The following is a 25154-nucleotide window of genomic DNA, read 5'->3' as shown; positions in this document are numbered from 1 at the left end:
CCCATGAAAGTCTTCTCGGGGTATATAGCGGGACGAGAATAGGCTTGTCGACTGGGCGAATGTTATTGTCGATCGCATTGTGGATAATAGCTGCTTAACAATGCGACGAGAGACAGCTCGGTCGAGCGCAAAGAGATCAAACGTTATCGAGAATTACCAGTGTGCCTACAAATGCTAGCGATTGCTTGTTGGTCTTTTCCTCGTCTCCTTTCTTGTCCGTCCACAGCATATAATGCTGCATTGGACCGTGTGTATAGGATTCCATCTGGTATCCGGTCTGCGAAGCGGGCACACGTGGCTTGCCGCTTTAGCCATGGAGGATGTACCGTAAGAACTCAGCTCGTATATTCCGTCAGTGGATGTGCCCGCTATTGTCGATTGCTAAGCCCGCCCGAATGATCGATGCGTAATTATCACGCCTGCACTACACGTGGTGGAGTAGACCGGCGGTGATGTCGAACTGAAACCACTAGTGATTAATCCAACGCCGAACCCTGTTTTCCGAGAGAAATTCGGAGCAAGGGTAAGCATGCTTGCTAAGATATGATACCAATACACGGCTGGAGCTTGGCTGTGCCTACTCCGTAAGCCATTTCTGATAGTCGGTATGCTCGAATATTCGTAGAACCGCTTAAGTACTCTCTGCCTAGCCAAGTTACTAACTTTGCCCTTTTAAGCGGTTTGGGCTATAAGTCCCCCCCCATTTCTAACATATCGCATCACCAGTGTAAGGGGTCTACCAGATAAACGGGGCGATAATATAATCTAGTCCTTCAAGTCTCTTCATAGTAATACCCTTCCTAGTGAAACCCCCGAGGCTGAGGGCCTCTACTCTATAAGCATGGATCTACGGATAGACAGAGACGAAAGGCAGCCGGGAGATATCTTCCCCCCATACTGCAGCGGAGCCACTAACTAGGTCTGGGATCCTCACCGGCTCGTAGAATGAAGCGCTGGTAGACTGGTGGGCATAATCGTGATGCCTTTGATCTTAGCCATAAAGCCTCGAACACGGCAGATTGAATCGATGGCTCAGGGATCGCCAGCTCGGCAGAGTATATCGAACGACATGCCGCAACAAACTTGTGTTTAGTGCTCGCAGCTAGCTTTATCGCAAGAACTCACCAAATCCAGACAGCCCTGGCAGCAGGGGGACCCATAAGTGGATTTTTCAGCTCGACCTGTCCCTCTACGCCTTCTCCTATCAGGCCTCCGCGCCGTTGGCGATCGCCAAGAGCGTCTCACGCTGGTGAGTTTCTACTGTACTTTATGCTTGAGCAAGATTCGGACTATCCCGCTTCTCCGACAGTTGCGTGTTTTTTTGACAACCGACCTTGTTGCGATAAATAGAGCAGAAAACCCCGGATTAAACTCTACCACAGGCCAAAAGCCTACCGTCCAACAACGGGCCGTTCTCGAAGCAAAGACTGAGACTGCCGGTTCTCAACAATCATTCTTTTAGGGCAAAGGGCATTCAATAGCCGGAGCATCTCGTTAAGCAGAGCGATAATTAGGCTCTACACCCGTAACTGCTTCTTAGGTATTAGTCGATTAGGAAAAGAGGTACATCTATAGAGTCTTACTATTATTTGCATAGATAAAATTCTCTATTTACATAGAGTTATATAGAGCACCTAAACTTAAAGTACCTTAAAGTCACTTTAAGGTACTGCCTATACTTCCCCTAGCTGCCTGCCTTACCTAGGTACCTACTAAGAAGGCCTCGATTACGAACAAGCGCACCCGAGCACCCGAGCCAGTAGGGGAGGGGCCCTACTGTGGGGGTTTATCCCCCGCGCGAGGTGAGTGCGACGTGCAAGATCGCGACTTTTGAGAGACTCAAAAAATATATAAGGTCGAGTACTAATTACTAAGCGGATCTGGCCACTAATTAAAAGAGAGGAATTTAAGAAATTCTATATAAATAGAGAAATATGTCTGTGCAAATAGTAAGACTCTATATATATTCCTTCACTTGAGGCTAAGTTGTAGGATATTTGATATATTTTCAGCATGTTCACTGCCTCGAGTCAGGCGGCTAACACGCTATCTTTAGATGCGCTTAATAGGGCTACAATCATCTTTCTATTATAGTTTGAGTATGCTTGTCCATTCCTCATGCCCCAGCAGCTACAAGAGACAGGCCCCGACCTGCAGTAATTAGTAGAAAGACAGTGGGGTTGAGAACAAAACAGCGATCCACGCCATCTCCACTAAAAAAAAACATACAGCAGCCGGTATTCGCTGACCGTCACCGATTCAACTACTAATCTGCCCCTTGCGAGCTTAACTAACCGCGAGCAGACGAGAGCGGGTGCTTCCTCACAGGTATGGCCGTATGTGACAGAGACACGAATAATTGTAGCTTATGTGTCTGCTAAAACATGATTTGCGTCGCCTCCAAATATTCTCAACTCAACCAAGTCCACTGCAGATGCCAGTTGGCGTATGGCTCTAAATCTTCTACTTTTAACTAAATGTAAGAAAAAGCCTTACTCGATAAGGAGGGCAACTGACGAAGCAGCAGTCTCGTCAACTTGGGACCGCAGTCGGCCTGCATATATATCGTTCGATAATCTATAACGTTATATGCTACAAGTGCAAGCGCTCTTCGGACCTCAAGACAAGCATGGACACACGTACTGGCTCAACTCGCCTGGAGCGACTATTTGGCCAATCTATAAAATGGCATGGGCTAAAAGGAAAAGACGCTCTCTACCTAACGACAGATGCAACCCGTGTTCGTGTCCCTTTTATTGCCGTCTAGACGTGCAGCTAGCTCTGCGAAGCGGCTGGGCGCCAGTCCCAGTTCTCGCTCGACAAGCTCGCGGCACGATGGCCCAGGCTCTCATCTCCTTGGCATCAAAGAGAGGGCCCAGGTGCCTGCATCACTCGCTCTGGTTCGACAGGTACTCGTACCGAGACGCGACGGATCTCCTCGCCTTCTTGCCCCATATGGCCAGCGGTATGGCCAAGGCATTGATGGCGAGGCTGATGATGGCGGCCACGATGAACACGTTGGAGACGCTCATGCGTTCGAGCCACGGCGTGACCGAAAAGGGGCCCGACATGCTGATGGCGTTGCGGAAAAAGGTGATGGTCACAAAGGTTTGCGAGACAATCTGCCAGGCGTCAACTTGGGTCCAGTCTCGTCTGCTCAATCACACCAGTGCAGAGTAGAGCGCCGGAGGGGGACCACGGTTTCAGGGGCCATGCACGACTCACGTTTGGAAATGAATCAAGCACCAGAGCCGTCGAGATATCCGAGATTGCGCCAAACGAAAAGGCAAACAGGGCACCGCCGACGCTGGGGACGATCCAGTGCATGCCCTAGACGATGGCGGGAATATCAGCACATGCCGCGTCAAGTATACCACGGCGTCGACTTACGCGATCAGCAGACACGCCGAAAATCACCAGGCCGGCGGCCATGGCGATGGCGGGAAAGGGGTACAGCCAGAGCCGCATCTCGGGCTCGAACCAGCCGCCGTTGCGCTTGGCCCTCCAGATGATGGTCTTGTCGACGCAGTAGCCGCCATATATGGCGCCGAAGACGGAGCCGACGGCCTGTCCGCCGGTCATGTAGCCGAGCCCCGCGGCGTCAAAGCTGTAGGGCGGCTCCGAGAAGACGATGGTGAGGACCGAGGCCATGACGACGAGCCAGCAGATGCTCGACCCCAGCTGCAGCCAGGAGAAGACGACGTGGGGGAACCACCACGAGTAGATGGGAAAGTAGAATACCTTCCACAGCGACTCGTCCGTCTTGGTGATGAGCTGCAGCCGCGCGCCTCGCAGGAAGGATGGCTTGCTTGGCGGCTGGCTCATCGGGTCGTCCTGCGAGCCGCGTTCCAGCTCCGTCACGGCCGCGAGGGCCTTGAGATCCGACTCGGCAGAGTCCATCCTGTACATGCTGTCCTGGTCGTCGAGACTCGTCTGGCGGACGGCGGGGACAAACTTGGTCTCCTCCAAGGCAACGATGAAGACGACGGTAAGGATGGACATGGACGTGGCAAGCGACGCAAACGACGCTCTCCATCCGCTCGTGATGCCCTGGATGCCTGCTGCCATGGGGGTGAGGAAGGACCCGGCCATGATGGCGCCGAAGAAGGCGCCGTTGGCGGTGCCGCGCTGGTGGATGAAGAAGATGTCGTTGATCTGATATGCCAAAGCATCAGCAAAGCGCGTTCAGACAGTAGGGGAGATGGGAAGTGGCCCGACATACGCTCATGGCAATGGCTGTCTGGTTGACGGCTCCCGCGATGCCGATGAGCAAGTTGGACAGGTACAGGTCCGCCATTGTCTTCATCAAGGCAAGCCACCAGGCCCCAATGGCGGCGATGGCCATGACGAGGATGTACACCAGGCGCCTGCCGTACTTTTTGGAAAAGGGGATGAAGACGATGCAGCCGACGGCGAGTCCGACCAGCTGGACGGCCGCCGCGTTTGCGAGGTCTTGCTGCTTAAACTGGGGCAGCTCCTTGAGCATCTGGGGCCAGAAGATTGTCGGAATGGACAGGCTAAGGATGCCGTGTCAGCCCCGTGGCTCTCTCTCGTCTTGCCTGCCTCGCACTGTCTTCAGGGGGCTCCTCCGGCTTACCCTGTGAAGAGGGCCGTCGTCTGGGCGACGAGCAGCCCAAAGTTCAAGCACTTGCGCCACATGGGCCATCTCTGGCATTGAGAATCAGCGACACGGTTTGCAGCCAGCTCGACTCCGACTCCCCGCCGCTGTGCTGGGACGAGTCTTGAGTCTTCATGGGGCCGCGGGGACTCACCAGGGGATCGTTTGGATCATCGGAAGGGGCAGGCGCCAAGACAACTTTGCCATCTTTTCCGGCTCCGTGACCTTCACACACACCGTCAGCTTGCTGTTGGTGACGTGATTTTGAACCCGAGAGCTCGACAGGCCGTGGACTTGCCTTCAAGCAACTGCACCGTCCCTGGTGGAGGAACGCCGCCATCACTGTCCATCTGGGCTTTCCGTAATTCGCACAGCGAATAGGGAATCAAGACGAGAAAAACAATAGACGGTCGAGGACGCTAAGTGGAGAAGAAGGAGAGGACGAAAAGGAAATGAAGGCGCCGCTTTTGTCTTTGCATGGGCTCGTCCTTTACTCTTGTAAGACAACAAGCGCCAGACTAAGGAGGCAGGCAGCACTGCGGATGGTGAGATGAAGCAGAAGCTTTGAATAAAGACGATGCCAGTTGTCGCCGGAATCTGCGGAAATACTGGGGATTCAGTCGTCTCAAGGACACCTGGCTGGGTTTCACCCCGGAGCGAACAGGCCTCTCGTTTTAGTCTCCTGGGGTTGGCTCCGCTCTGTCATGGAAGCCCCTGTGTGGGGACGATCGGCGAGACGGGGGAGGGCGGGAGACGACTGCTCTGAGATTACATTTCATGGACGCGGGCGCCGCTTTAATATGTTGCCGGCCAAGCTGAGAGGGCCCAGTCGGCCGACGACCCTGTCGAGGCAGATTGGACTGCAGGCGACCATGTGAGGGATCCCGGCAGCGGCCGAGGCAACCGGGACAGACAAGATGGATATCGGTCCTGACTAGCCGCAGCTTGAATCAAAACCAAAGCCGTCGAGCAAGCCTGCTTCTGTGAAAGTGTGAACGAACCGCACCTCCCTATCCTTCCTTCCGCCACGGCTCGCAAGTCTGATGCTCGACGACGAGACGGCCCGGGGCCTACATGCACGTACTGCTCCCGAATGGACGTGGCGAAACGAGGCGTTTCATGCCGGCGGGCGCAACTCATGCTGGCTGATTCATGGCTGCGGAAAGCATTCCCATCTTTCCGACTATCGCGCGCCCGCCAGGCCGCACCGTGATTGGACGGCCCCCCGCGCGGGGGAACCGGGTCCTGGCCAGGAGAAATCAAATGCATATAGTATGGGGTTGGGCATATGTGCCGTGAGTGCACGGCAGCAAAGCTGGCGACTTTGTAATGGGCGCGCCGTGATAGGACCGCCGGCCGGAAAGGGGCCGGAGCCACCCCCTATTCCCCTATTCCGCTCTCCACCCGGCTGCAAACGCTCAGAGGGCGCCTTTTAGCTTAGAATATACTTAGACTCGCGCTATCGGCCATCCCAACGCTGGGGTCGCGACGACTAAGGGCCCGGCAGTGCTCGGGCGTCTGTGTGCTGTGCCTGCGGGTCGCCGAGAGTCAGTGCCGTCATATAAGTATGCGTGTGTATGTACATGCAACCCGGCCTGCCTCTGTGCCGTGTCTGGAGTGACGCTGTATGCCATAGCATAGAGTCGATGCCCAGAGCGTGAATGAAATCTGTCGAGAGCCGAGACATTGCCATCTGGAATCCCACCTGCCACGCTCACGACACCGCTCCACCCACCGTCTCCGGCTTTGCCCTCTCCCCCCCCTGAGCCGCACCCCTTGCCGGCGGCTTCGATGCTGGCGAGCCTTCGAGCTCGACGTCTAGTTCCCTGGAGCACAGCCCCGGCCTGCTCGACAGGCACAGCGGGGTGCAGACGGACGAGTCGAGCTTGCGGTGGGCGACGAAGCCTCTCATGGCAAGGTTCCGCTCGTCAAAGGCCAGCAGGGGATCCGTGTCCTCCGGGCCGTCGGGCAGACACCCTTTCGAAATGTCCACGACGCCCTGTTGCAGCTCGGCGGTTGTGGCCTTGGGGAGCTCGCCCGGCCAGCTGATGCAGCAGTCGGGATGCTTGTCCTTGGAGCCGCAGATGGACCGCACTCCCTTGGCGACGGGCTCTTTGAGCGTCTCCATGTTGGCCGCGAGCCACCAGCAGCCCCATGCCGTTGCCTGCGCCTCGTCGGACTCGTCCCGGGTGCAGCGAATGAGCTCTTGGACGTCGCACGACTCGCTCCCCGACGGCGTCGGGCCTGACTTTGCATCTCGGTAGCCGAACCTACATGCAGCACAACCAAAGTGAGTCTTGGGTGAAATTGCATCCATTGCTGCCGCTCGTCGGACCACATCTCCAGCCGAAGCTCATCGACGAGCCCACCAAACCACTTACCAGCTGATGTTGCCAGTCCCAAGTTCAAGCTTGCGGACAAGCTCGAGCGCAGGCTCATGTCCTGTCGCCGCCTCCGACCAAGCGCTGAGCTGTAGTCCCAGCAGGGCGAAGAGGAAAAGAGGCATCGAGCAGGTGTCGAGGGCGTATGCCTGTGCTATGATTGTCTTGTAGAGCAATGATGATACCTAGGAAAGCGGCATTACATGTGTGCGTGTGGATACTTCATGTCGTGGAAAACACATGAAAGAGACCTGTACGCATATATATATATATATATATATGGGCGCTCTGTCTGGAGCCCAGAGTTCAACCCCGGGCACGAGATTTTTCTACTTTGCGCACCGCTCTTTGATTTCTGGGGGTACGGGCAATGTCGACAGTATCGCATGTTCCCATAGCATGTGCATACCGTATGTGTATGGAGCCTGACATGTATTCACTTCTTGATCGGTCGACGAATTAACCTCCTGTATACTTGTGTCTGCCAAGATCTCAAAGTAATTTCCGGCTTTAGATTTGGCAGAATGAAACCATGTACAGAGTATGAGCTCCTGGAATACACTTATAGTACAGAAGCCTATTACATTCCTGAGCCCGCGCTGTCGAACACTTCTGACCATGCCAACTGTTGAGTGACCTGGAAGGTATCTGGCAGCCCGCAACAAAACGTGTCAAGGGGTTAGCCTGTGCCTCTTGAACCTCAGAGGGAATTACCGCAGAGTTCCTACGGGGCTCACAAGGGAGAGCGTTCTGGCCAAACGAGTTCAGCCATCAACCAAAGGGATGTGTCAAAATAAGGAGAGACTTATAATACGCGTAAATAACACCTCCACCGGGGGTCCCCCTATTTTGCCTGGTGTAGCGGTACGTATTTTACCAGCCTGACAGTACGGCACATGACCTCGATTGAGTCCGGCCTTATGATTCCGTATAGGGAGGTGAAAGGGTATCGCCGTATTCGGCGCCAACCGAGAGACTCAACACCTGCCTCGGTCGTCTTTGCCTCCACCGACCAGATATCATTCCCGAACTCAGCCACCCTGCCGGAGCAGAAATGAGATGCTCGAAAAGAGGGATGACGAGCAAGGTGTGATGCATACCTGCACCCGGGGGCGCAGGATTCGACTCGCAAGTGGAGCAAAACCGCTGGGAAAAGGTTCAAGGCTTGGACACTCGCTTCGTACTGTATCTATGTACAGTACATACAATACATGTTCATTATAGCCAAGGGGAGTACGACGGCGGCTTCTGACTGCGTGGGCATTTGCCGCCTTCTGCCCAGCTCGACGCGTGTTGGACCAATGTTTCCATCTCGCACCCCGGAACGAGATCAAGTAACAGCTAATTTGTACCAGACGGGACAAGCCAGCATCTGCAATACATGTGCATATGAGTCTGGCGCGGGTCATGTAGCCGACACGTCTCCAGCTCCGGCAAATTCCAATGCATGCTGTGTATATGTACGTACACACATCTGCAAGATGTAAATAGCTCAACCTTTACAACAAGTATTGCCACAATCCCTGTTGCTGTCGACATTACTCAACAAATACTACTTCTCCGCATCCTCTGCAACCTTGCGGGGACTATGCAGGGGGTTTTTTCAAACGGCTCCGTAGTCGGCCGACCTCCCCGCCCGGTGGGGCCGAATCCCGGTACCCTCCGGGCCGGCAGACTGCGCACTTCAACCCAGGTAGACGCCGGCGGCTCAAGAACGGACCGACCCCACGCGGAGAAAATGTCGCTGCAACGCGCCCGAGCTCTTCTTGGCCGCAACAGTCTCCAGTGGTCCCGCAACAAACATCATCCATTTTTGGTTTCTTTTCGAAATCACCACGAAGCATCTCTCGCTATATGCTGAGCCTCTACATGTACTGCCAACTTCAAGTCGAGCCTTGCCTTCCACCGGCAACCAGAGCTTGGCGGCTTCAGTCCATGCAAATGGTCGGGCCTCCTCTCCGAGACGTTGACCCTCGACAACATCTCGCTATCAAAACAAATCACGTCGTGGCCCGTTCGTCTCCCCTTCTTTGGTTAATCCGTTCGTTCCGGTCTCTCGGAAATCTCGCTTCCGTCTCTTCTCTTCTCGCCCCCTCCAAACTCATCCTCATTGAACCCCAACTCGGAAGCAGGTGGCATAGAATGTGGTGGTGGCGGACCAGTCGGAAAACATGCCCACGACGCCGACCTGCTTGTACAGCACGTCAACAAGCTCATACAGGTCGCCGTCCCCGGTGACAATGTCCTTGATCGAAGTGTAAAAGTAGTCGCCGTTGGCGTGCACGCCGGCCAGCGGGCCGGACCGCTCCAAGCTCCAAGTGATAATATTGAGCCCCAGCTCTTTGGCTCGCTTTGCGTACTTGCTGGGGACAATGGAGCCATTCTGACTTTCGACCAGGTAGTAAAGTGGCGGAGCCACGATTTGCACGCCGGCCTCGGCATATTCGGTGAGGTTAGCGACGGCCCCGTCATACGTCTCTGGCGTGTCGCCCGACTCATCGAGAAGTATAGTATTGCGGCCAAAGTCGGGGTCCAACTTGAGCCAATACAAGGCAACGTCGTACTCAAAGGTCTGGGCCAGGACGCGCGATGCCGGAACGCCGGCCTTCTTGTAGTTGTCGATAAGTTGCTGAGCGTACATCTCTTTTGTGTATTCGCCCTGAAAGGGCATCGGTACCATGGGCTGCTTGAGCTCCGGGCTGTGTCGCAAGCCCAGCGCTTCCACCAAGGCAATGTGCTCCGAGTGCTCCATGACGGTGCCGCACTTGGCATACAGGTCGGTGCGCCAGCTGGGAGTGCCCTTGAGGTAGTCCTCGGCGTTGGTGGCGCTGGCGTTGAAGCCGTCCATCTTGGCGCAGAGCGTCTTGAACTCGGCAAGCGTGATGTCGCTGGTGCAGCAGTTGGCCGAGGCGGGCTTGCCGTCAGCCGCCGGTCGGAAGGGCTGCGTGCACTTGGAGTTGAGTTCCGGCACCGTCACAATGTTTGTCGTCGTATGCAGGTCGCACTGACTGTGGCGGCAGACCAGCTCGAGGTCTTTGGTAAAGGCAACATCACACTCGAGTGTCCCGGCACCCATGCGAGCTCCCGCCAGATTCGACTCCCTGGAATGTTCGGGAAACTGGAGCGGGGCCCCTCCGCGATGCCCAATGGACCAGGTCGATGGCTTCATATCCAGATCCTGGCACGACAAGAGGTCCGTCTTGAGCGGCCCGTCGCTCATCTTGTCGACCAGGAAGTAGGGGCGCGGACCCAGCTGGATCTGCTTAATCTGCCTGATCGGGTTGATCGGGTTGGGTTGGGACGGGTACGACAAGCCGCCGGTTGCAGCGAGGAAAGCGATCAGGGAGGATGTTGAGGACCGCATCTTGAGCTGTATCCTGCTCGAGATGACTGTGGGCTGGTGAGGCGGCGCGTGGTTTCGACAGTCAAGAGGACGCCCGCTTGGCCAACAATCCCAACAGGCAATCTAGGTCGCCGAGGCGCACACCTTGCGAATGGAACTAGATGATGGTCCGAGGGCGAAAGCAGCGACGACAGATCGTACGTGTCTCGCCAGGATAGACTGGCAGCCCAAGGCTCTCTTATGTATGGGTGTCGGCACACCCGCCGACGACGGGCGATGCCGTTTCCGGCCATGCTGGACCTGGAAAGGCACTGCAGGAAGCTCCAGGATGCATGGGCCAGCCTCCCGGCTTCTATGCGGCTTTGCCTGCCAAGGCTGAAGTGATGTGTGTTAATTGCACATGACTGCGGCCAGGGCTGAGGCCGGTCGGTGGCACTGCCGTCGGACGTGGCTCCGTCTTCAGTCAAAGTGATTGGCCGAGGTCGAATGGACGTCGACTCGAATTGTGCTCGAACCACTTGGCGCACAGGCACATGCACAGGCATGCGGGTGAGCCTGCATCTTGAACCCGTAGCTCACAGCGTACGGTCTTGACCAGAAAATGTGGCCGCCCACGTGGACTCCGACAGATGCGTGGTCGGACTGCCAGGTTGATTCGCGAGCTTGAGCGACGCCATGGAGACGCGGCTCAGCAAGTCCTTGCCTATGCATGCCGGGCAGCCGATTGAGCCGGAATTGCATCTCGGCCCGCGGCAAGCTGCGGCATTAACAGTGCTCTTGGTGTTGAGATCGTCGCCTTGCAAAGACTCAATGGTGAATCACACAACTGGGTTAGTCCTTTGAGACGGACGTGACTAAATAAACCCGAGAAACACATCCACTCCCGGCAGCAAAAGCCACGCTAGCAAGCATCCCCGGCGATGCTACTCGTCCCTTAGCGAATCACCGACTGCTCGCGGCCATGGGATCCCCATATCGGATCAGTTGCCACGCAGGCGCCAATGTTGCTACCGGACTTGAGCGGCTTGGTGAGGGATGCGATAATTTAGCCGCGATTGGACATGCCGCCCCTCACAACTCGTCCCTGGATGAATTGTGCATGGCCCTGCGCCGAGTCTCTGCTCGCACGCCTTCGAGGGTAGCCGCCAAGTGCTTGAATCTGGGTGCGTCCTCGCCGAGGCCCCAGGCGAATACGCCTCCAAGATTCCGAGGGCCCACGATCTCAGCCAGCTTCTGCTCCATGACGTGCGGCGTGTCAAAAGACCACCATCGCCTCTCCTCGCTGTCCCAATACCCATAGCTGCCGTCCTCAAAATACCTTCCTTCTGCCTGAGCCCGAGTAAAGGACGACACGAGGTCTTTGGGCGTCTCGTCGTGCCAGCTAAATGCGGCAGCCTTGCCCAAGTCGGCCCCTGTCTTTGGGTCCTCGAGCAGCTGAGTCGGGCATCCGAGAGGTTGCTTCGGGTCGCAATCTTGGGTCATGAACCACTTGACATAGTAACCCAACCCCAGGTTTAACATGCGCGAGGGTACTCCTCTCTTCGCATAACGATCGAGGGCGTCGCGGGATCCTGAAACTCCGCTATGGTGGGAAACTGTCTCGTCCCGTCGATTCATCATGTCATAGGTCATAACGTTGATGAAGTCGACTTGGTCCACGATGCGCGGCAGCGTCGAGGCGGTGAATGCCATCAAGTCACGCTCCAAGCCCGGGACAGCGATGGACAATGTCTTTGCGGGACCAATGGCGGCACGGAGGTCTTGGAGCAGAAGGCCAAAGGCCTCAATTTCCCACTCTCGCTCACGATTAGGCACGAGGCGGTAGTCGTCACGGTTTCCTCTGACAGCTTCAGTTGGCCTCTGTGTCAGGTTGAAAGGCGGAAACGACCCATCAAGGGCTTACCCTGGATACTCCCAGTCGATGTCGACGCCGTCAGCGCCCGTCTGATCCACCATGGCGCGAACCTGCCGAGACCAGCGCTTCCTCGACTGGCTGGTGCGGGCTGCGTCTTCGAAGCCTTGCGAGTCCCCCCAGCCCCCAATGGCCACCATGACCTTGGTGCCTGGCTGGAGCCGGCGGCGAGTCTCGTCAACGGAGGTGAAAAGAGGAAAGGCGGCGGGCGATTCGTCTACGTTGAAGGTGGTCGACGGCATGAAGGCGAGAACGACGTGCGTAATATCCGCAGTGAGACCGGGATCGGAGGGCACGACGTGGTGCTGCCTGCGAGAAGCTTGAGGTGAGAACATGGCACTTGGGCGTGTCATGCATGGGCTGAAGTCTGCGACTGACCCCGTGAGATACATGATGCACCGGAGCGCCGACGATGCCATGGCAGTCGTTGCGAGCAGCAGCCATACGCAGACGGTGCCGACGTTGAAGTGCAGCATGACGCGTGATCGATTGTCCGGGATTCAATGCTGGAGCCGTGGAAATTACACCGAAAGGCTAGGAGGGAGCGAGGCGGAATCCAAATGGGCGTCAGGATGTGTCCGCCGTGGTTCGATGGGCGGTGGAGAGAGCTGGTTTGCACGGAGCGTGGACTACAAAAATGGCGGGGCACGGGAAGGTGCCCTTGGCGGTACCGCGGACACCTGCCATCTGCACTCACCTGCTGCGAGTCCTGCGACCAACGTGACCTTGCTTCATCAAAGACTCTATTCCGCATCCCCTATGCCCTGGAAAGGCACGTTTCTCATCAAGGTCTGCTGGGGCCTGCCATGCCCGAATGCACCTAATCCTTGGTGAACCGAAGCACGCAGAGTACGTCGAGCGGCAGCTGAATGAAGACGCCGATGGTGTTCTCCGTCTCGAACTCTCGATGATGCTCCAGCCCTGGCGGCTCAAGACGAGCGCCAACACGCAGAGCTTGAGTTGGTTGTCGAAGCCGCAGAGGCTGTGCAGTTCCGCCCTCAACGCCTCCCTCCCATTGCCGCCATCGTCGAGACCCGCCCAAAGACGGCGCGAGGCGTGAGAGCCTGGAAGCTCAGCGCCGTGTTATGCGACGGGACAGGGTAGAGGCAGCCACTCTCGACAATGGAGCTGTTTCCCGCAAAACACGCAAGGTGCCGCCATGGACAAGAAGCTCATACTCGTGGGCTTGAAGCTGCCGTCGCGCGTCGTCCGAGTACCGGGCGTAGCCGAGCTGCATGGCCATCCGAAACGCGCCGCCTGTCCTTGGGCCATACCGCGAGGATGGCCGCCCTTCTGGCTCCACGCAGGATCGGATGGTTATGCCCCCCCCCCCCATGACTGGAACGAAGAAATGCATGGCGTACGGCCATGGTGCCAGAAGCCTAAAGGTAGGGCAGACGCCGTTGTTGACGACGGAAAGAAGAGATTCTGGTTGGGCTTTATTCCGTCCATGGTTCCTCGACGGTCCTCTGTCCCCTTTAATACAGGCTTTTGAGGGACGAGGGACGATTTGAGTGGCCAGTAACTTGACGCTCGCTTGCAAGTATTGACCAAGTGACTGAAATTCAGTCGTTTGCCAAGCAGTTGAGACTCTGGCATCAAGTCACTCAGCGGATTCGGCGACGCATATCCAGCTCGGCGGACGGTTTAGACTCGGATTCACTCTTGTACGGTATCGTCTAGGACGCCTACGTCAACAACAGGAAACCAATGCCGACACTAAAGGATGATTCTCATCGTCTGCCCAATGCCATCCCGAGTTACTACTTGTTACTTCTGACCAAGATGACATATTGTCCGTCTGCTTGGGATAAGTCAGATACCTTGATTCGGTTCTCTGATTGAGCGAGCTCTTGCTTGCCCACTACTTGAAATTGTTCCGTTGGGTCTGGGTTTAGTCGCCGTCTTGCGACATCGAGTTGCTTGGGCGTGCTTCCTGGAGCTTTGCTTGATAGTATGGCTTCATTGTCTGCTTTTGTCAGAACTCTGCAAGTGTCAGTCAGGCCGCGCTGGTCAATGCTTACATGGGAATCGCATGGCCACATCAAGGGTATTGCCGGCCGGATTCGTCGAGTTGACGACCCACGCGAATGAATCTATGGACTCGCATGTCAGGCTTGAATATTCAATGCGTCACACTCAAGCGCGTGGCACAAGCCCATACTTAGCGATATCGTGTTCTCTGGTAGCGACGCTTTGTCCACCCCATTTGCAAGATCCACATTCATCGGAAAGGACTGTGCCGACTTGATTTTGAAGCGCAGCCCGTCTACGAATTCGGCTTCCTGGAACCTATCGCCCTCGGTGGCGTTGACGGTTCGAGTGGCACCTTGTCCGTATTGCACAAAGATGTTCGTCGTGTCTTCCGACTTGCGGCCTAGGAGCATATATTCTCCGTCGAGCGAAGTCATCTTGATGATCCGGGTCTTGTTCTCGGATCTGCCCTGTCGTTAGCGAAAGACCCGGAATATGTGTAAGGGACCCTCTGATCGAATGCCATACATGTGTACGTTTCTCTGAGCTTCTGACACCATCCACGACTTGCCGTCTGCGGCGAGCGTTCCGACATAAGTGTTCGATACGTCTATCCCTTGTTCCTTGAGGGCAGATGGATCGTACGGCACCTCGATCTTGGCAATGAGGTCTTGGGCGCTTTCGTTGAACTTGACAATCCAGCTATACTTGGAGAGGTTGACAAAGCCTTCGCCGGAGCTACCTGTGACAAAATTTCCCGGGAGCGGCGACGTGTTGTTGGTCACAACTAGTGTGCGGTTGACCGGCGAGAAGAGATCGAGAGCAAGGCCGTCGACAAAGTCTTGATCCGTCCGTTCCATCTGACGCTGTCAGCGGCCACAGGGCATGGGGGACAACAGTCGATGTCTGCGAACCTGCCCGAGAACGGGGACAGTGTCCCCGAATGTTGCCAGGGCATCCTCACCGGCAGCGATAAGAGGTGCGCTGAGCATGCATAGCACCGCAAGAAGCACCGAGTGGCTCTGGGCGGTCCGTGTAAGCATGGTAGAGGCGAGGTAGACGCGTCGAGGACTCGGGAGGAACTTGAGACGTGTCCAGGCAAGTTGCGAATAGCCAGCCGCAGGGCAAAAATGATGGAATTTACATGGTATTCAGTTCCAAAACAGGCTTGCTTGCCCATTCATATAAACCTCAGGAATTGGTCCGGGTGTTGCGGTCCGCCATCACCAGACCGAGGCCAGGCAACAGGGGTTCACCTAGTAAAGTCTGAGACGGGATAGAGACCAAGCCACGGCTGCGTCTTGAGACGAGAGAGCGAGTCCCTGGAAAGAAAAGAACCATTAACCCGTCTCGCTTTGACGGGAGGTACATGGCGAGCGGAAAGTGGGCACTTGGACGCAACCCAAAGACACAATATGATACTGCGCTATGAGCATCATACCCCACAGAAAGAGAAATCCACTGTGCCATTGTGCCTACTAGGGGGGCCTAAATGGTGGATCTGTCACGGGGATTTTAGGCCGAGTACAAAATATTTAGGGGTTTCCAAATCAAGTCTATTTCTAATTAAGTATAGCACTTTCTTCAGCTATCAAGGCCTGTGTACTGTAGTCTATATACTTCATGTTGTCAGCCGTCCTCTCCAATCCAGGGCCCATGAAACATTGCTAGCCGGCCTCGCAAGCAGGATCCAGGCGCACGGCTTGCGAAGTAAACGAATGCCCCCCCCCACCGGATCATGAACTACCCGCCCATGCTCCGTTCGCCTGAGCTTCCGTGGCACGTTCCCGGCTGCCCCTCCACTGCATGCCCCACGACCACTCCGCGGCCAGCAGCACTCCCATGGCGACCGAGACGAGGCCCAGGCTCAGAAAGGTTGCGGCGGGCCCAAAAGCAGCGAGCATGGCATCCACCGATGCGACGCCCAACGCCCCCAGGCTGCAGCGGACGAGGTTGTTGACGGCCGTGGCACTGGCGCCCTGGCCCGGGCAGAGATCCGCCACCAGTGCCGTGTTGATGGCAAACACGGCGTTGGAAGTCGCGGCGATGATGAACTGCAGGAGAAGAGGGACGGCAATCCACCCTGGCCTGGAAGTCAGGAGTACCTGGTCCGCAGGCAGCAAAGTGAAGCCGTAGATTGCGGTGGAAAGCACGAATAGAGCCGTGATCCACGGCACGTGCCGGAGTCGTGCGTGTTCGATTGGAAAATCTAGGGGGAGGTTCTTTTTGTTTTGGGACGGCAACGCCGCCCCGGGGTTCTTCTTCATGTAGACCTCTTCTGACTTCAAGAACTCAAGCGTCATGAGCTTCCCGGCGATTGCTGAGCCGACAATCGTGCCAGCGCCTGCACGCTTGTGTTAGCGTGCCGGCAATGGCTCCCCCCACGGGGGGAAGAGCTCCAAGGATGCATGTACACACCGTTTGGCAAGAAGGCGAGTCCAAGAAGTAGTTCGCTGAGATTGAATCGCTCCTTGAATAGTCCCGTTGTGCTTGCCACTACCATGCTCCAGACGGCGTAGACGACGCCGCCGAAGATTAGGCTAACGAGGATGTCTTTCTCCGTCAGGAGCTTAAGCGGCCTGAGAAAGGTCCCAACGGTCACCCGAGGGCGTGGCGGCCTGCCGTCCGGATCTTGCACATATACGGGCTCTTTCACATATCGCTGGATCAGGGGCCGATGGATTCCGGACAGTCTTAGACTGCCGTCACCTGCGATGGTGCGCAGGGTCTCGGGAAGGAATAAGACGATGACGATGAGAACAAGGCTGGACGCTATTAGGAGGAAGACGAATATTGATCTGTCTCACATCAGCGTTGTCCAAAGCTATCGGAGGGATGCAAGAATCCATTTACCGAAATCCAAAGAAGTTGTCGAAAAGTCCGCCAAGTACAGGTCCGATGGCTATACTGAAGTTGCGAACTAGGGTTTCGCTTGTCAATGCACCGCTGCGGAAATCCAAGGGCGGATTACCTACTCGCTTGGTAGAAGCTGATGAAAGCACCTCGTTCAACCGGAAGGGCGATATCTTGGATAACGCCGTTGCCTTGAGACAACAAGCCACGTAATTAGCAGTCGAGCATAGAAATCGGTAGACTGCAAGCCATGATACGCACCAATGCTGACAGTGGACGCACTTCCCGCAGCCTGCAGCCCCCTGAAAACCAGGAGCACAGCGAAGTTGGGCGAGAAGCTGAGGACGACGTTGGCTATAATGTAGACGGAGAAGGAGTAGATGTAGATTGGGCGACGGCCTAGGGTATCGGAGAGGGAGCCCCATATGAGCGGCGATATTCCCTGGATGACGAGGTACGACGTGATGGTCAAGGAGACGGCGCTGAGGCTGACGTGTAGATCCTGGCATCGGTTGCTTCCTGTCAATGCTCTGCCCTGCCGCCATGCATGGAGGACGCTGGCCTACCTGGGCGATGGAGCCCAACGCCGGGAAATAGATGTTGGAGGAGAGGCCGGAGAAGAGGCCGGCGACGCCAATGGTGGCGATGGCAAACCATTTCTGCCTCCTGGTGAAGACGTGGAACGGCTTCTCAGTCTCCTCCACCGGGATCGGCCCTTTCTCCCCATGCGGCTCGAGAGCGTTGCTGTCGGCAAACGGATCCTCGTCCTGCGTCCCCAGAGGCCCAACAGGAGGATCATGCTCGTCCATGGTGCTCCAACGCTGCCGCCCGCCTTGGCCGTAGAGAAGGGTGCCGGACGTGAAGCTCGAGCCGCGAGACGACACGGAGAGCCTTGTCTGTACGGGTCCATCGTCATGGATCTGCCACTCGGCATCATAGCTCGGGTTGGGGATGAGACTGGATATAGTTGAGCCTGCAGCGAGGTAGAGGCCGTCCCGCGTCTGCCGCCACCCCTCGAGGGTCGTGAATCTGCGGGATATAGGCCGAGAGTGGTGCGTCCGCTCCCCCGGCCTGGTAATTGGGCTTGATGCCCTGTCTATCATCTTTGGCTAAGCAGGTGAGTTGACGGCTCGTCCATTAAACACCACGCATGTGATATCTCTGGCATGCGGCAACCAAAAAAAGCCCACCTTGCACCTATTTTATGAGAGAGTTTGGTGTAAAGGAGGGGGGCGCTTTTCGGCTCACCCCGTGTCTGGGCCGCTGTTATGCCCGAGGCGAGTGGGTGGAAAAGGGCTAGCGGTGATTCTGGCAAGGCGGACCTGCAAGGCTTGTCGAATCATTGAAGGGGAGGCAAGGGGAATTTCCCCTTGACGTCTCAATTGGGCACGATCAGTCACATTGAAACGCGCAGATATATTTAGATTTGATTTGGTGTCTTCCAGGATGTTTCGGGTGACGCGTCTGTGCTCCCTTATCGAAGGTGGAGTTTTAAACGTCGTGGTTACAACTTGCGGCTGCGTCACCGCACTGCCCTGATTCGACCCTTTGGCCTTGTGGTCTTATCGATGCCCTTGAGAGCATGGACAAGCCGAGTATGCCTTCGTATACCCCAAGCTTGGGCTGCGGTATCAAGGGAGCTCAGGTATAGAGCTACGGAATATGTACAGGGATTTCGACCAGTAATAAGAGCGCCTCGCCATGGCCGGTACTTGAATTGCTAGGAGAACTTACTACACTAGAGGTCCTGTCAGCGTTGCTAATACCTGGTTACATTACGCGCAACTCTGACTATAACGGGGCCGTGACCTCTAGGCTGGGCTCCCTTACCGCAGCCGAAGGGAGCCAAAGGGATGGCCGGCTTGACCTTGTTGTAGGTTTATAACTGAGCCGACCAGAGCTTGTCTCGGCTTGACTGCGACGCATGTGGGGGGCCGTGGACGGCTTACAGGGGGCCGGCCGGCTTGACCACAAACTCCAAACCCCTAGACGTATCAACCTCGCCGAGGTCGACTTTGTTCACTTCCTCTCCTCCAGTCTGCATATCCCGACACAACAAGTATCCATTCGAACGGTCCTGTACACTATGCGCGTCGGCTCGAAACGAGCAGGCCGGCCACCGCCGCTCGACCTGTCATCGCCACGGCCAAGGACACCAGCCAGGTTGACATCACCGATACCATCACCGATACGATCACCGATACGATCACCGATACGCAAAGCGCCTGTCACGCCGTCCTCTTCGTCGAGCCCGAGGCGTCCGAAAACACCCCCGGCACCCCCCAAGGAAGTACGGCCAGAGACACCCACCAGGACGCCCAGGCCACAATCACCGACCTTCGCAACCACGCTGCAGACGACCGCTAGGTAGGCAGCCCGCCATTGCAAGAAGTTCAAGAACAAACGCGGCGTGGCTGACACGGAGGAGCTCAGTGTCGGCGGCTCCAGAAGCCCCCCACCAACTGCCGTGGCGACCACCACGCTGGCGCAACCGACAGTCACGGTGACGGTGCCGGGGCAGGCTTCTGCCGCTTCATCGGCGGTGGCCACGGCGAGCAGTGCCGCTCCCCTGGTGCCCACGGCAAGCAGTGCCGCTCCCCTGGCGCCCACGGGCAGCGTGATCCCCGCGGGCGCCACGGCTCTCCTTGGCGGTGTCGGGAGCTTGGCCGGCGTCTCGCTCGTCTCGGCAGCAGGAATCCTGTTGTGGCGGCGAAGAGCGAGATTGAGGAGGGCCAACGAGGTTAATAAGACGACGAGTTGACCGGAAAAGACGACGAGTTATTACTTACACTATACAATATAGTAGAGGTGCAATGGGGGATCACGGCCACGAGACAAGGATTAGAGCTAATAAGACGTTAACAAAATAAAGACGTATGTATGTTAATATATTTTTACGACAAAAGCGCAGGTTCACAGCAAATGTGCCTCCGGTCTTGGAGGACGGGGTGTCTTTTGTGGAGGACGGGTTGCCGCTTTGGGAGCTGTTCCCATCCCACGGACCTAGAGTACAGACTGTATATGTACAGTATAGTAATATAACATTCCTGGTACGACATAGCCCTAATTACTGGATTGTTCAAAGGGGAGGCACCGAAACTCACAGCGCAGGGCCATCTGCCACCGGTCAAATCAGCCTGCAGTTCTGGTTGGGGGCGGCTACCACTACCACTACCATGCTGCCTGTCGCCTGACCCCGCCCCAAGGCGTCTCGTCTCGCCAATGCCCTCGCATCCACTGCCCCCGAGATGGACCCTCATTCCTTGTCTGGGCATCGTTGGCATCCTGCCGCTGATTGCCACTGCAATCCGAGTGGCCAAGCAATACTGGGACGGATCAAGCAAAGCCAAGCAGAGAATCTCGCTCCTGACGACTGAGCTCGAAGCGCTGCGACGGAACCTCCAGACCCTACATGACTTTCTGAGAAGTGATGCCCTCAAGAGTCACAACCTGGAATTCTCCGCTTCCTCTGTTCTTGTAACCTGCTCGTCGGCATGCAAAGTCAGGTTGGAAGCTCTTTGCGACCAACTTGGCCAACATGGCCGTGGCGGAATCAATCGTTTGCTGTGGCCGCTGAAGGACAAGGAGTTCGACGAAACGCTGCAGGAGCTGCAAAGACCCACGCTATGGCCGCAATTCGCACTATCCATCAACGGATGCGCGCTCTTGTCTCGGACCGCAGACGACGTCTTGAAGAGATTCGGCCAGCAACTGCGCCAGTTCAGCGCCTTGCAGAGCCTTCAGAGGGCGACTGCAGAACTCCAGAATGCCGTTCAGGGCCAGGTCGAGTCTCGCGTCCACGACCGCAACGCGGAGAAGCGAGCTCAGATCCTTGACTGGGTCTCTACAATAAGATACGATATCAAGCATCGGCAAGCCAGTGAATCCCACACACAGAGCACGGGCGGTTGGCTGTTGCGACCGCTCGAGTTCATCCGGTGGCGTGACGACCCTTCCTCATCCAACCTCCTCTGGTGTCATGGCTTTCCAGGATCCGGGAAAACCGTTCTTGCGTGAGCTTGCCGCTGCCTTCGAGTTGATTTCAGATGGGAGACGCTGACCTCTTAAAGCTCCGTGGTAGTCGATGCCCTCATGATGTCTAGTGCAACCCCCACGACCCCAGTCTGTTTTTTCTACTTCGACTATCGAGACGGCGAGTCCCAGACACCACCGACAGTTTTATCGTGCATCGTCAGGCAGATGGTCCAGGCCATGCCAGAGGTTCCAGCGCCGCTGGCCGAACTCCACCGGCGCGCTCAGGCGACCAGCCGCTCTCTGACTCTGCATGAAGCCAATGGCTGATGACGGAGGCGGCCAAGACTGTGCCACGCATTTACATAGTGCTCGACGCACTAGACGAGTGCCATGACCCGAGAAATCGCGTGCCGTTACTGGAGGTGCTGAGTTGCCTCAAGCGTATCCATACTATTCGCTTCTTCGTGACTAGCCGCCTACATATTCACGATATCGACGCGGCGTTCAATATGCATCCGCAGATTGGGATCGAGGCTCACGAAGACGACCTGCAAGCTTACATGATCCAAAAACTCAACCAGGGAGATGCTCACAATGTCTTCGACAAAGACTTTGCCACCAAGGCCATGAGAACTCTTATCAGCAGTGCCCATGGAAAGTATGCCATCGCTAGGCAAGGCCATGTACGCGCTGCTTCATGCGAAAGCTGACAAATGCGTGTGAGTTTTCTCCTCCCTGTTCTTCAGCTGCGGGCTGTTCTCAACGAGCCTACGTTAGGCGACATGGAAGAGGCACTTGGGTCTCTCTCCGGAAGCCTCCCGGGGGCCTTCGAGGATACAATTTCCCGCGTCCAAAGACTACCAGCGAGTCGAGCTCGGCTCGGCATGAGAGTCCTGATGTGGATATGCCACTCGAAGCAGGTCTTGATGATGGCCGAGCTTGGCGATGCGCTGTCTGTGAGGGAGGGGCAAGGTGCGATGAGTGCCAGGTATCGACCCTCGGCCAGCATGATACTTGACTGCTGCCAGGGCCTGGCAACGGTGGACCCAAAGACGACGGAGCTTCGACTTGCCCACCATGCCATACAGGAGTACCTCATGGACAATGCTGCGAGACTGTTCCCCCATGCAGAGACAGATATTGCATTGACCTGCCTGACGTACTTGTCGTTCGACGAGTTCGCACAATGCCCCTGCCAAGACGAAGCTGGCATCGAGTCTTGGATCATGTGCCATCCGTTTCTTCGTTACGCTTCCCAGCACTGGGGGTCGCATGCGCGCGAACTTGAGCGCGCTGCCGGTGTCCGGCCTCGCATCATGGAGTTTCTCTCCAACAGGCAGGCGTCAACTTGCGCGCATCAGGTACAAAGATATCAGAGCGGTTTTCGAAAGGAGTACTACGACGCTGAAGAGTGCTTGAGCGTGACGCCTCTACGCTTGGCTAGCTTTTTTGGCCTGGAGAGAACATGCGCCGAACTTGTCGAAAACGGCGTTTGCGATGTCGACAAGGCGACAAAGATAATAGGTTCCACGGCGCTCATCCTCGCCGCCTCGGCTGGCCACGTCGACGTTCTCAGACTGCTGGTGCAGCGAGGCGCCGACCCGTACGTGGAGAACTGGTATGGCACTGCGATGCACTGCGCCGCCGAGGCCGACGCCTCGGAATCCATCCGCGAGCTTGGACGTGACAGATGGCGAGGGCTTGACTCCTCTCGACTACGCAAGGCGCCATGACAACCAGGTCGTGGTAGACCTGCTCTTGAAAGGATTGTCGTCGTATCAAGTAGGTGCCTCCAAGATGGACTCGGATGTAAACAGCAGTGTTGGCGAAAGGGGGGTTGTGCCGTGCGATAGGTCGCAGTCGGTCGAATGGGATTGTTGGATAAGACATGGCGGGACGGAAAGGAGAGGAAACGAGCCAGTGGAAGCAACGAACAGCACGTGCCTGAGTTGAAGGGAAGCAGTATTCATTCTTATAGAAAGAAATCCCGCATGCAGCAAGTGGCCGAAAGAGCATGACTTGCCTGAAATGGAGGATTTTGCAACGAATGACTTTAGTAGCAATCGATACCGTAGAAGTCCCAACAAGCCGCGTTGTTATTAATTACAGATGGCTACATCACGAATGTCACATCCTTGTTGAGTCTTCGTTGACTTCTTCTTACTATGACAGTGGCCAATTAGCACATAATAGACTCGTTAAAGCTGCTGACAGCTATAATAGCCTACTGGGAAACCGTTGAGTCTCGCTATGAAACCATAATAGCTTTTATATAATTACTACTATTCATTCTACCAATAATTTACCGTACGCCTGAAAGTGTGCCTGGAAGTAATTAGTTACGTACTTGTGGGGCCAGTGACCTAGGGGCCCCCCCCCCCACTTCTATTTTCTATAATACCCCTAGACCGTATACGGCAGCACGAAATAGAGATGACGGAGAAAAACAAGCCTCGTTGAAGAAGAAAAAAGCCCATCTTCACCTTCAATCCCGCTCCCCATGTTCGAGAACCTCTGCACGTTGCCGCTGCAGGCAGACGTCTTCGCGACCGCCCTGCACCCCACGGAGCCCCTGCTGACCGTCGGGTTGTCGAGCGGCCATGTCGAGACATTTCGCCTGCCCGCCGGCCTCTCCTCGGACGCGAGCGCCGACGGCGACACGAGCGTGCTGAGCAGCGATGGCAAGGCCATGGTCGATACCGTCTGGAAGACGAGGAGGCACAAGGGGAGCTGCAGGTGCTTGGCCTATGGCCACGATGGCAAAGGTGGGTAAAAAATGGGCGGACATTTTGCATGAGGCGCATCCATTCCCACTAGACAACCGCGTTCTCCCCCCCTCCTCTCCTATTGTTCCTACATCTACACCTACTCTCCGGACGGGTGTGCAGGCACTGACGCCGGGCTCGGGGAGGATGGTTGGGGAGTTGTTGCCTGACACGCGCGCAGCAATGTACTCTGCCGGGACCGACGCCCTCATCAAGCACTTTGACGCCATGACCGGCCAGGTCGTCTCCAAGACGACCATCCCCAGCACCACGACGGTACCCGACGCCCCGACACTGCTTCACATCCTCAACCCACAGAGCCTGCTGCTCGCCACCGACTCGGGCGCCCTGCACACCTGGGACCTGCGCGACGGCGGCGCTTCCCCCGGCTCGCGGCCCGCGCAGACGCACTTCCCCCACGCCGACTACGTCTCCTCCATGACGCCCCTGCCGCCCTCGGACGAGAGCACGAGCGGCTTCCCCAAGCAGTGGGTCAGCACCGGCGGCACCACCCTCGCCGTCACCGACGTCCGCCGCGGCGTCCTCGTTCGCAGCGAGGACCAGGAGGACGAGCTGCTGAGCGCCTGCTTCGTGCCCGGCATGGGTCCTAAGCGCAACCGCAGCAACGGCGTCGTCGCCGTCGGCTCCGGCTCCGGCGTCCTCACCCTCTGGGACAAGGGCGCCTGGGACGACCAGCAGGAGCGTATCATTGTCGACGGCGCCAGGGGCGGCGGCGAGAGCATCGACGCCGTCGTCTGTCTTCCCTCGGAAATGGGCCTCGGAAAAAAGGTCGTTTGCGGCGTCGGCGACGGTTCCCTGCGCATCGTCGACTTGGTCCGCCGCGAAGTCGACGTCTCGGCCAACCTGCGCCACGACGACATGGAGGGTGTCGTCTCCCTGGCCTTTGACTCGCAACACCGCCTCATCAGCGCCGGAGGCCGCATCGTCAAGGTCTGGGAGGAGCTGTCGGAGCTTCAGCGCGACGACGTTGACGACGACGACGATGACGACGACGACGACGATGACGACGACGACGACGACGGGCAGAGGGGAAAGCGCGCAGCCGAGAGCGACAGCGACGGGAAAGCCGATGACGACGACAACAGCAGCGACAGCGACGGCGGCGGAGTGGCCGACATGAAGCGCCGGGCCAAGCGCCGCAAGGATATCCAAAGCAGCAAGCTGGGACCCATGGGCGCCCATGGCATCATGGGGTTCCAGGGACTAGACTGATCTCCACCGCAACGGCCACTCCCCTCGTCCGTCGCCTGGTCCCCGTCGCTTAGTCTGCGAGAACAGACCGACGTAATTGCCTGCCTTGAATCCTACTTGG

The 25154-nt window shown here is 56.7% G+C and overlaps 8 protein-coding genes across 8 annotated transcripts; 2 read left to right on the top strand and 6 right to left on the bottom strand.

Annotated features, from left to right (window-relative positions):
- Positions 1–2888: 2888 nt before the first annotated feature.
- HRG_02934 (major facilitator superfamily domain-containing protein) lies at positions 2889–4968 on the bottom strand (the record flags this gene model as incomplete). The annotated part of the gene is made up of 7 exons (XM_044861405.1): positions 2889–3122; positions 3226–3330; positions 3391–4155; positions 4223–4517; positions 4598–4668; positions 4773–4843; positions 4917–4968. 7 exons carry the CDS (start codon positions 4966–4968, stop codon positions 2889–2891), a joined length of 1593 nt encoding a protein of 530 aa, XP_044722431.1.
- A 1364-nt stretch (positions 4969–6332) lies between these two features.
- Positions 6333–7124, bottom strand: HRG_02933 (uncharacterized protein; the record flags this gene model as incomplete). Its single annotated transcript, XM_044861404.1, has 2 exons — positions 6333–6888; positions 7000–7124. 2 exons carry the CDS (start codon positions 7122–7124, stop codon positions 6333–6335), a joined length of 681 nt encoding a protein of 226 aa, XP_044722430.1.
- A 1982-nt stretch (positions 7125–9106) lies between these two features.
- HRG_02932 (glycerophosphoryl diester phosphodiesterase family domain-containing protein) lies at positions 9107–10363 on the bottom strand (the record flags this gene model as incomplete). Its single annotated transcript, XM_044861403.1, has 1 exon — positions 9107–10363. The coding sequence occupies one exon, from the start codon at positions 10361–10363 to the stop codon at positions 9107–9109; it is 1257 nt and encodes a 418-aa protein (XP_044722429.1).
- Positions 10364–11413: 1050 nt separating this feature from the next.
- On the bottom strand, positions 11414–12730 carry HRG_02931 (glycosyl hydrolases family 18 domain-containing protein; the record flags this gene model as incomplete). The annotated part of the gene is made up of 3 exons (XM_044861402.1): positions 11414–12182; positions 12246–12563; positions 12633–12730. 3 exons carry the CDS (start codon positions 12728–12730, stop codon positions 11414–11416), a joined length of 1185 nt encoding a protein of 394 aa, XP_044722428.1.
- Positions 12731–14017: 1287 nt separating this feature from the next.
- Positions 14018–15271, bottom strand: HRG_02930 (putative paired amphipathic helix protein sin3a protein; the record flags this gene model as incomplete). The annotated part of the gene is made up of 5 exons (XM_044861401.1): positions 14018–14223; positions 14279–14350; positions 14419–14693; positions 14757–15094; positions 15143–15271. The coding sequence occupies 5 exons, from the start codon at positions 15269–15271 to the stop codon at positions 14018–14020; spliced, it is 1020 nt and encodes a 339-aa protein (XP_044722427.1).
- Positions 15272–15964: 693 nt separating this feature from the next.
- HRG_02929 (major facilitator superfamily domain-containing protein) lies at positions 15965–18184 on the bottom strand (the record flags this gene model as incomplete). The annotated part of the gene is made up of 7 exons (XM_044861400.1): positions 15965–16333; positions 16382–16572; positions 16647–17026; positions 17082–17148; positions 17204–17272; positions 17343–17583; positions 17648–18184. 7 exons carry the CDS (start codon positions 18182–18184, stop codon positions 15965–15967), a joined length of 1854 nt encoding a protein of 617 aa, XP_044722426.1.
- A 2119-nt stretch (positions 18185–20303) lies between these two features.
- Positions 20304–22909, top strand: HRG_02928 (ankyrin repeats (many copies) domain-containing protein; the record flags this gene model as incomplete). The annotated part of the gene is made up of 7 exons (XM_044861399.1): positions 20304–21094; positions 21152–21178; positions 21373–21739; positions 21803–22012; positions 22085–22659; positions 22733–22838; positions 22889–22909. The coding sequence occupies 7 exons, from the start codon at positions 20304–20306 to the stop codon at positions 22907–22909; spliced, it is 2097 nt and encodes a 698-aa protein (XP_044722425.1).
- A 647-nt stretch (positions 22910–23556) lies between these two features.
- Positions 23557–25054, top strand: HRG_02927 (WD repeat-containing protein JIP5; the record flags this gene model as incomplete). The annotated part of the gene is made up of 2 exons (XM_044861398.1): positions 23557–23821; positions 24003–25054. The coding sequence occupies 2 exons, from the start codon at positions 23557–23559 to the stop codon at positions 25052–25054; spliced, it is 1317 nt and encodes a 438-aa protein (XP_044722424.1).
- Between the last annotated feature and the right edge of the window lie 100 nt (positions 25055–25154).

This window comes from Hirsutella rhossiliensis (genome assembly GCF_020360975.1).
Source record: "Hirsutella rhossiliensis strain HR02 chromosome Unknown scaffold00003, whole genome shotgun sequence".
Taxonomy (NCBI): Eukaryota; Fungi; Ascomycota; class Sordariomycetes; order Hypocreales; family Ophiocordycipitaceae; genus Hirsutella; species Hirsutella rhossiliensis.
Note: the sequence above shows the minus strand (reverse complement) of the source record. Positions and strands in the feature narration are given on the sequence as shown.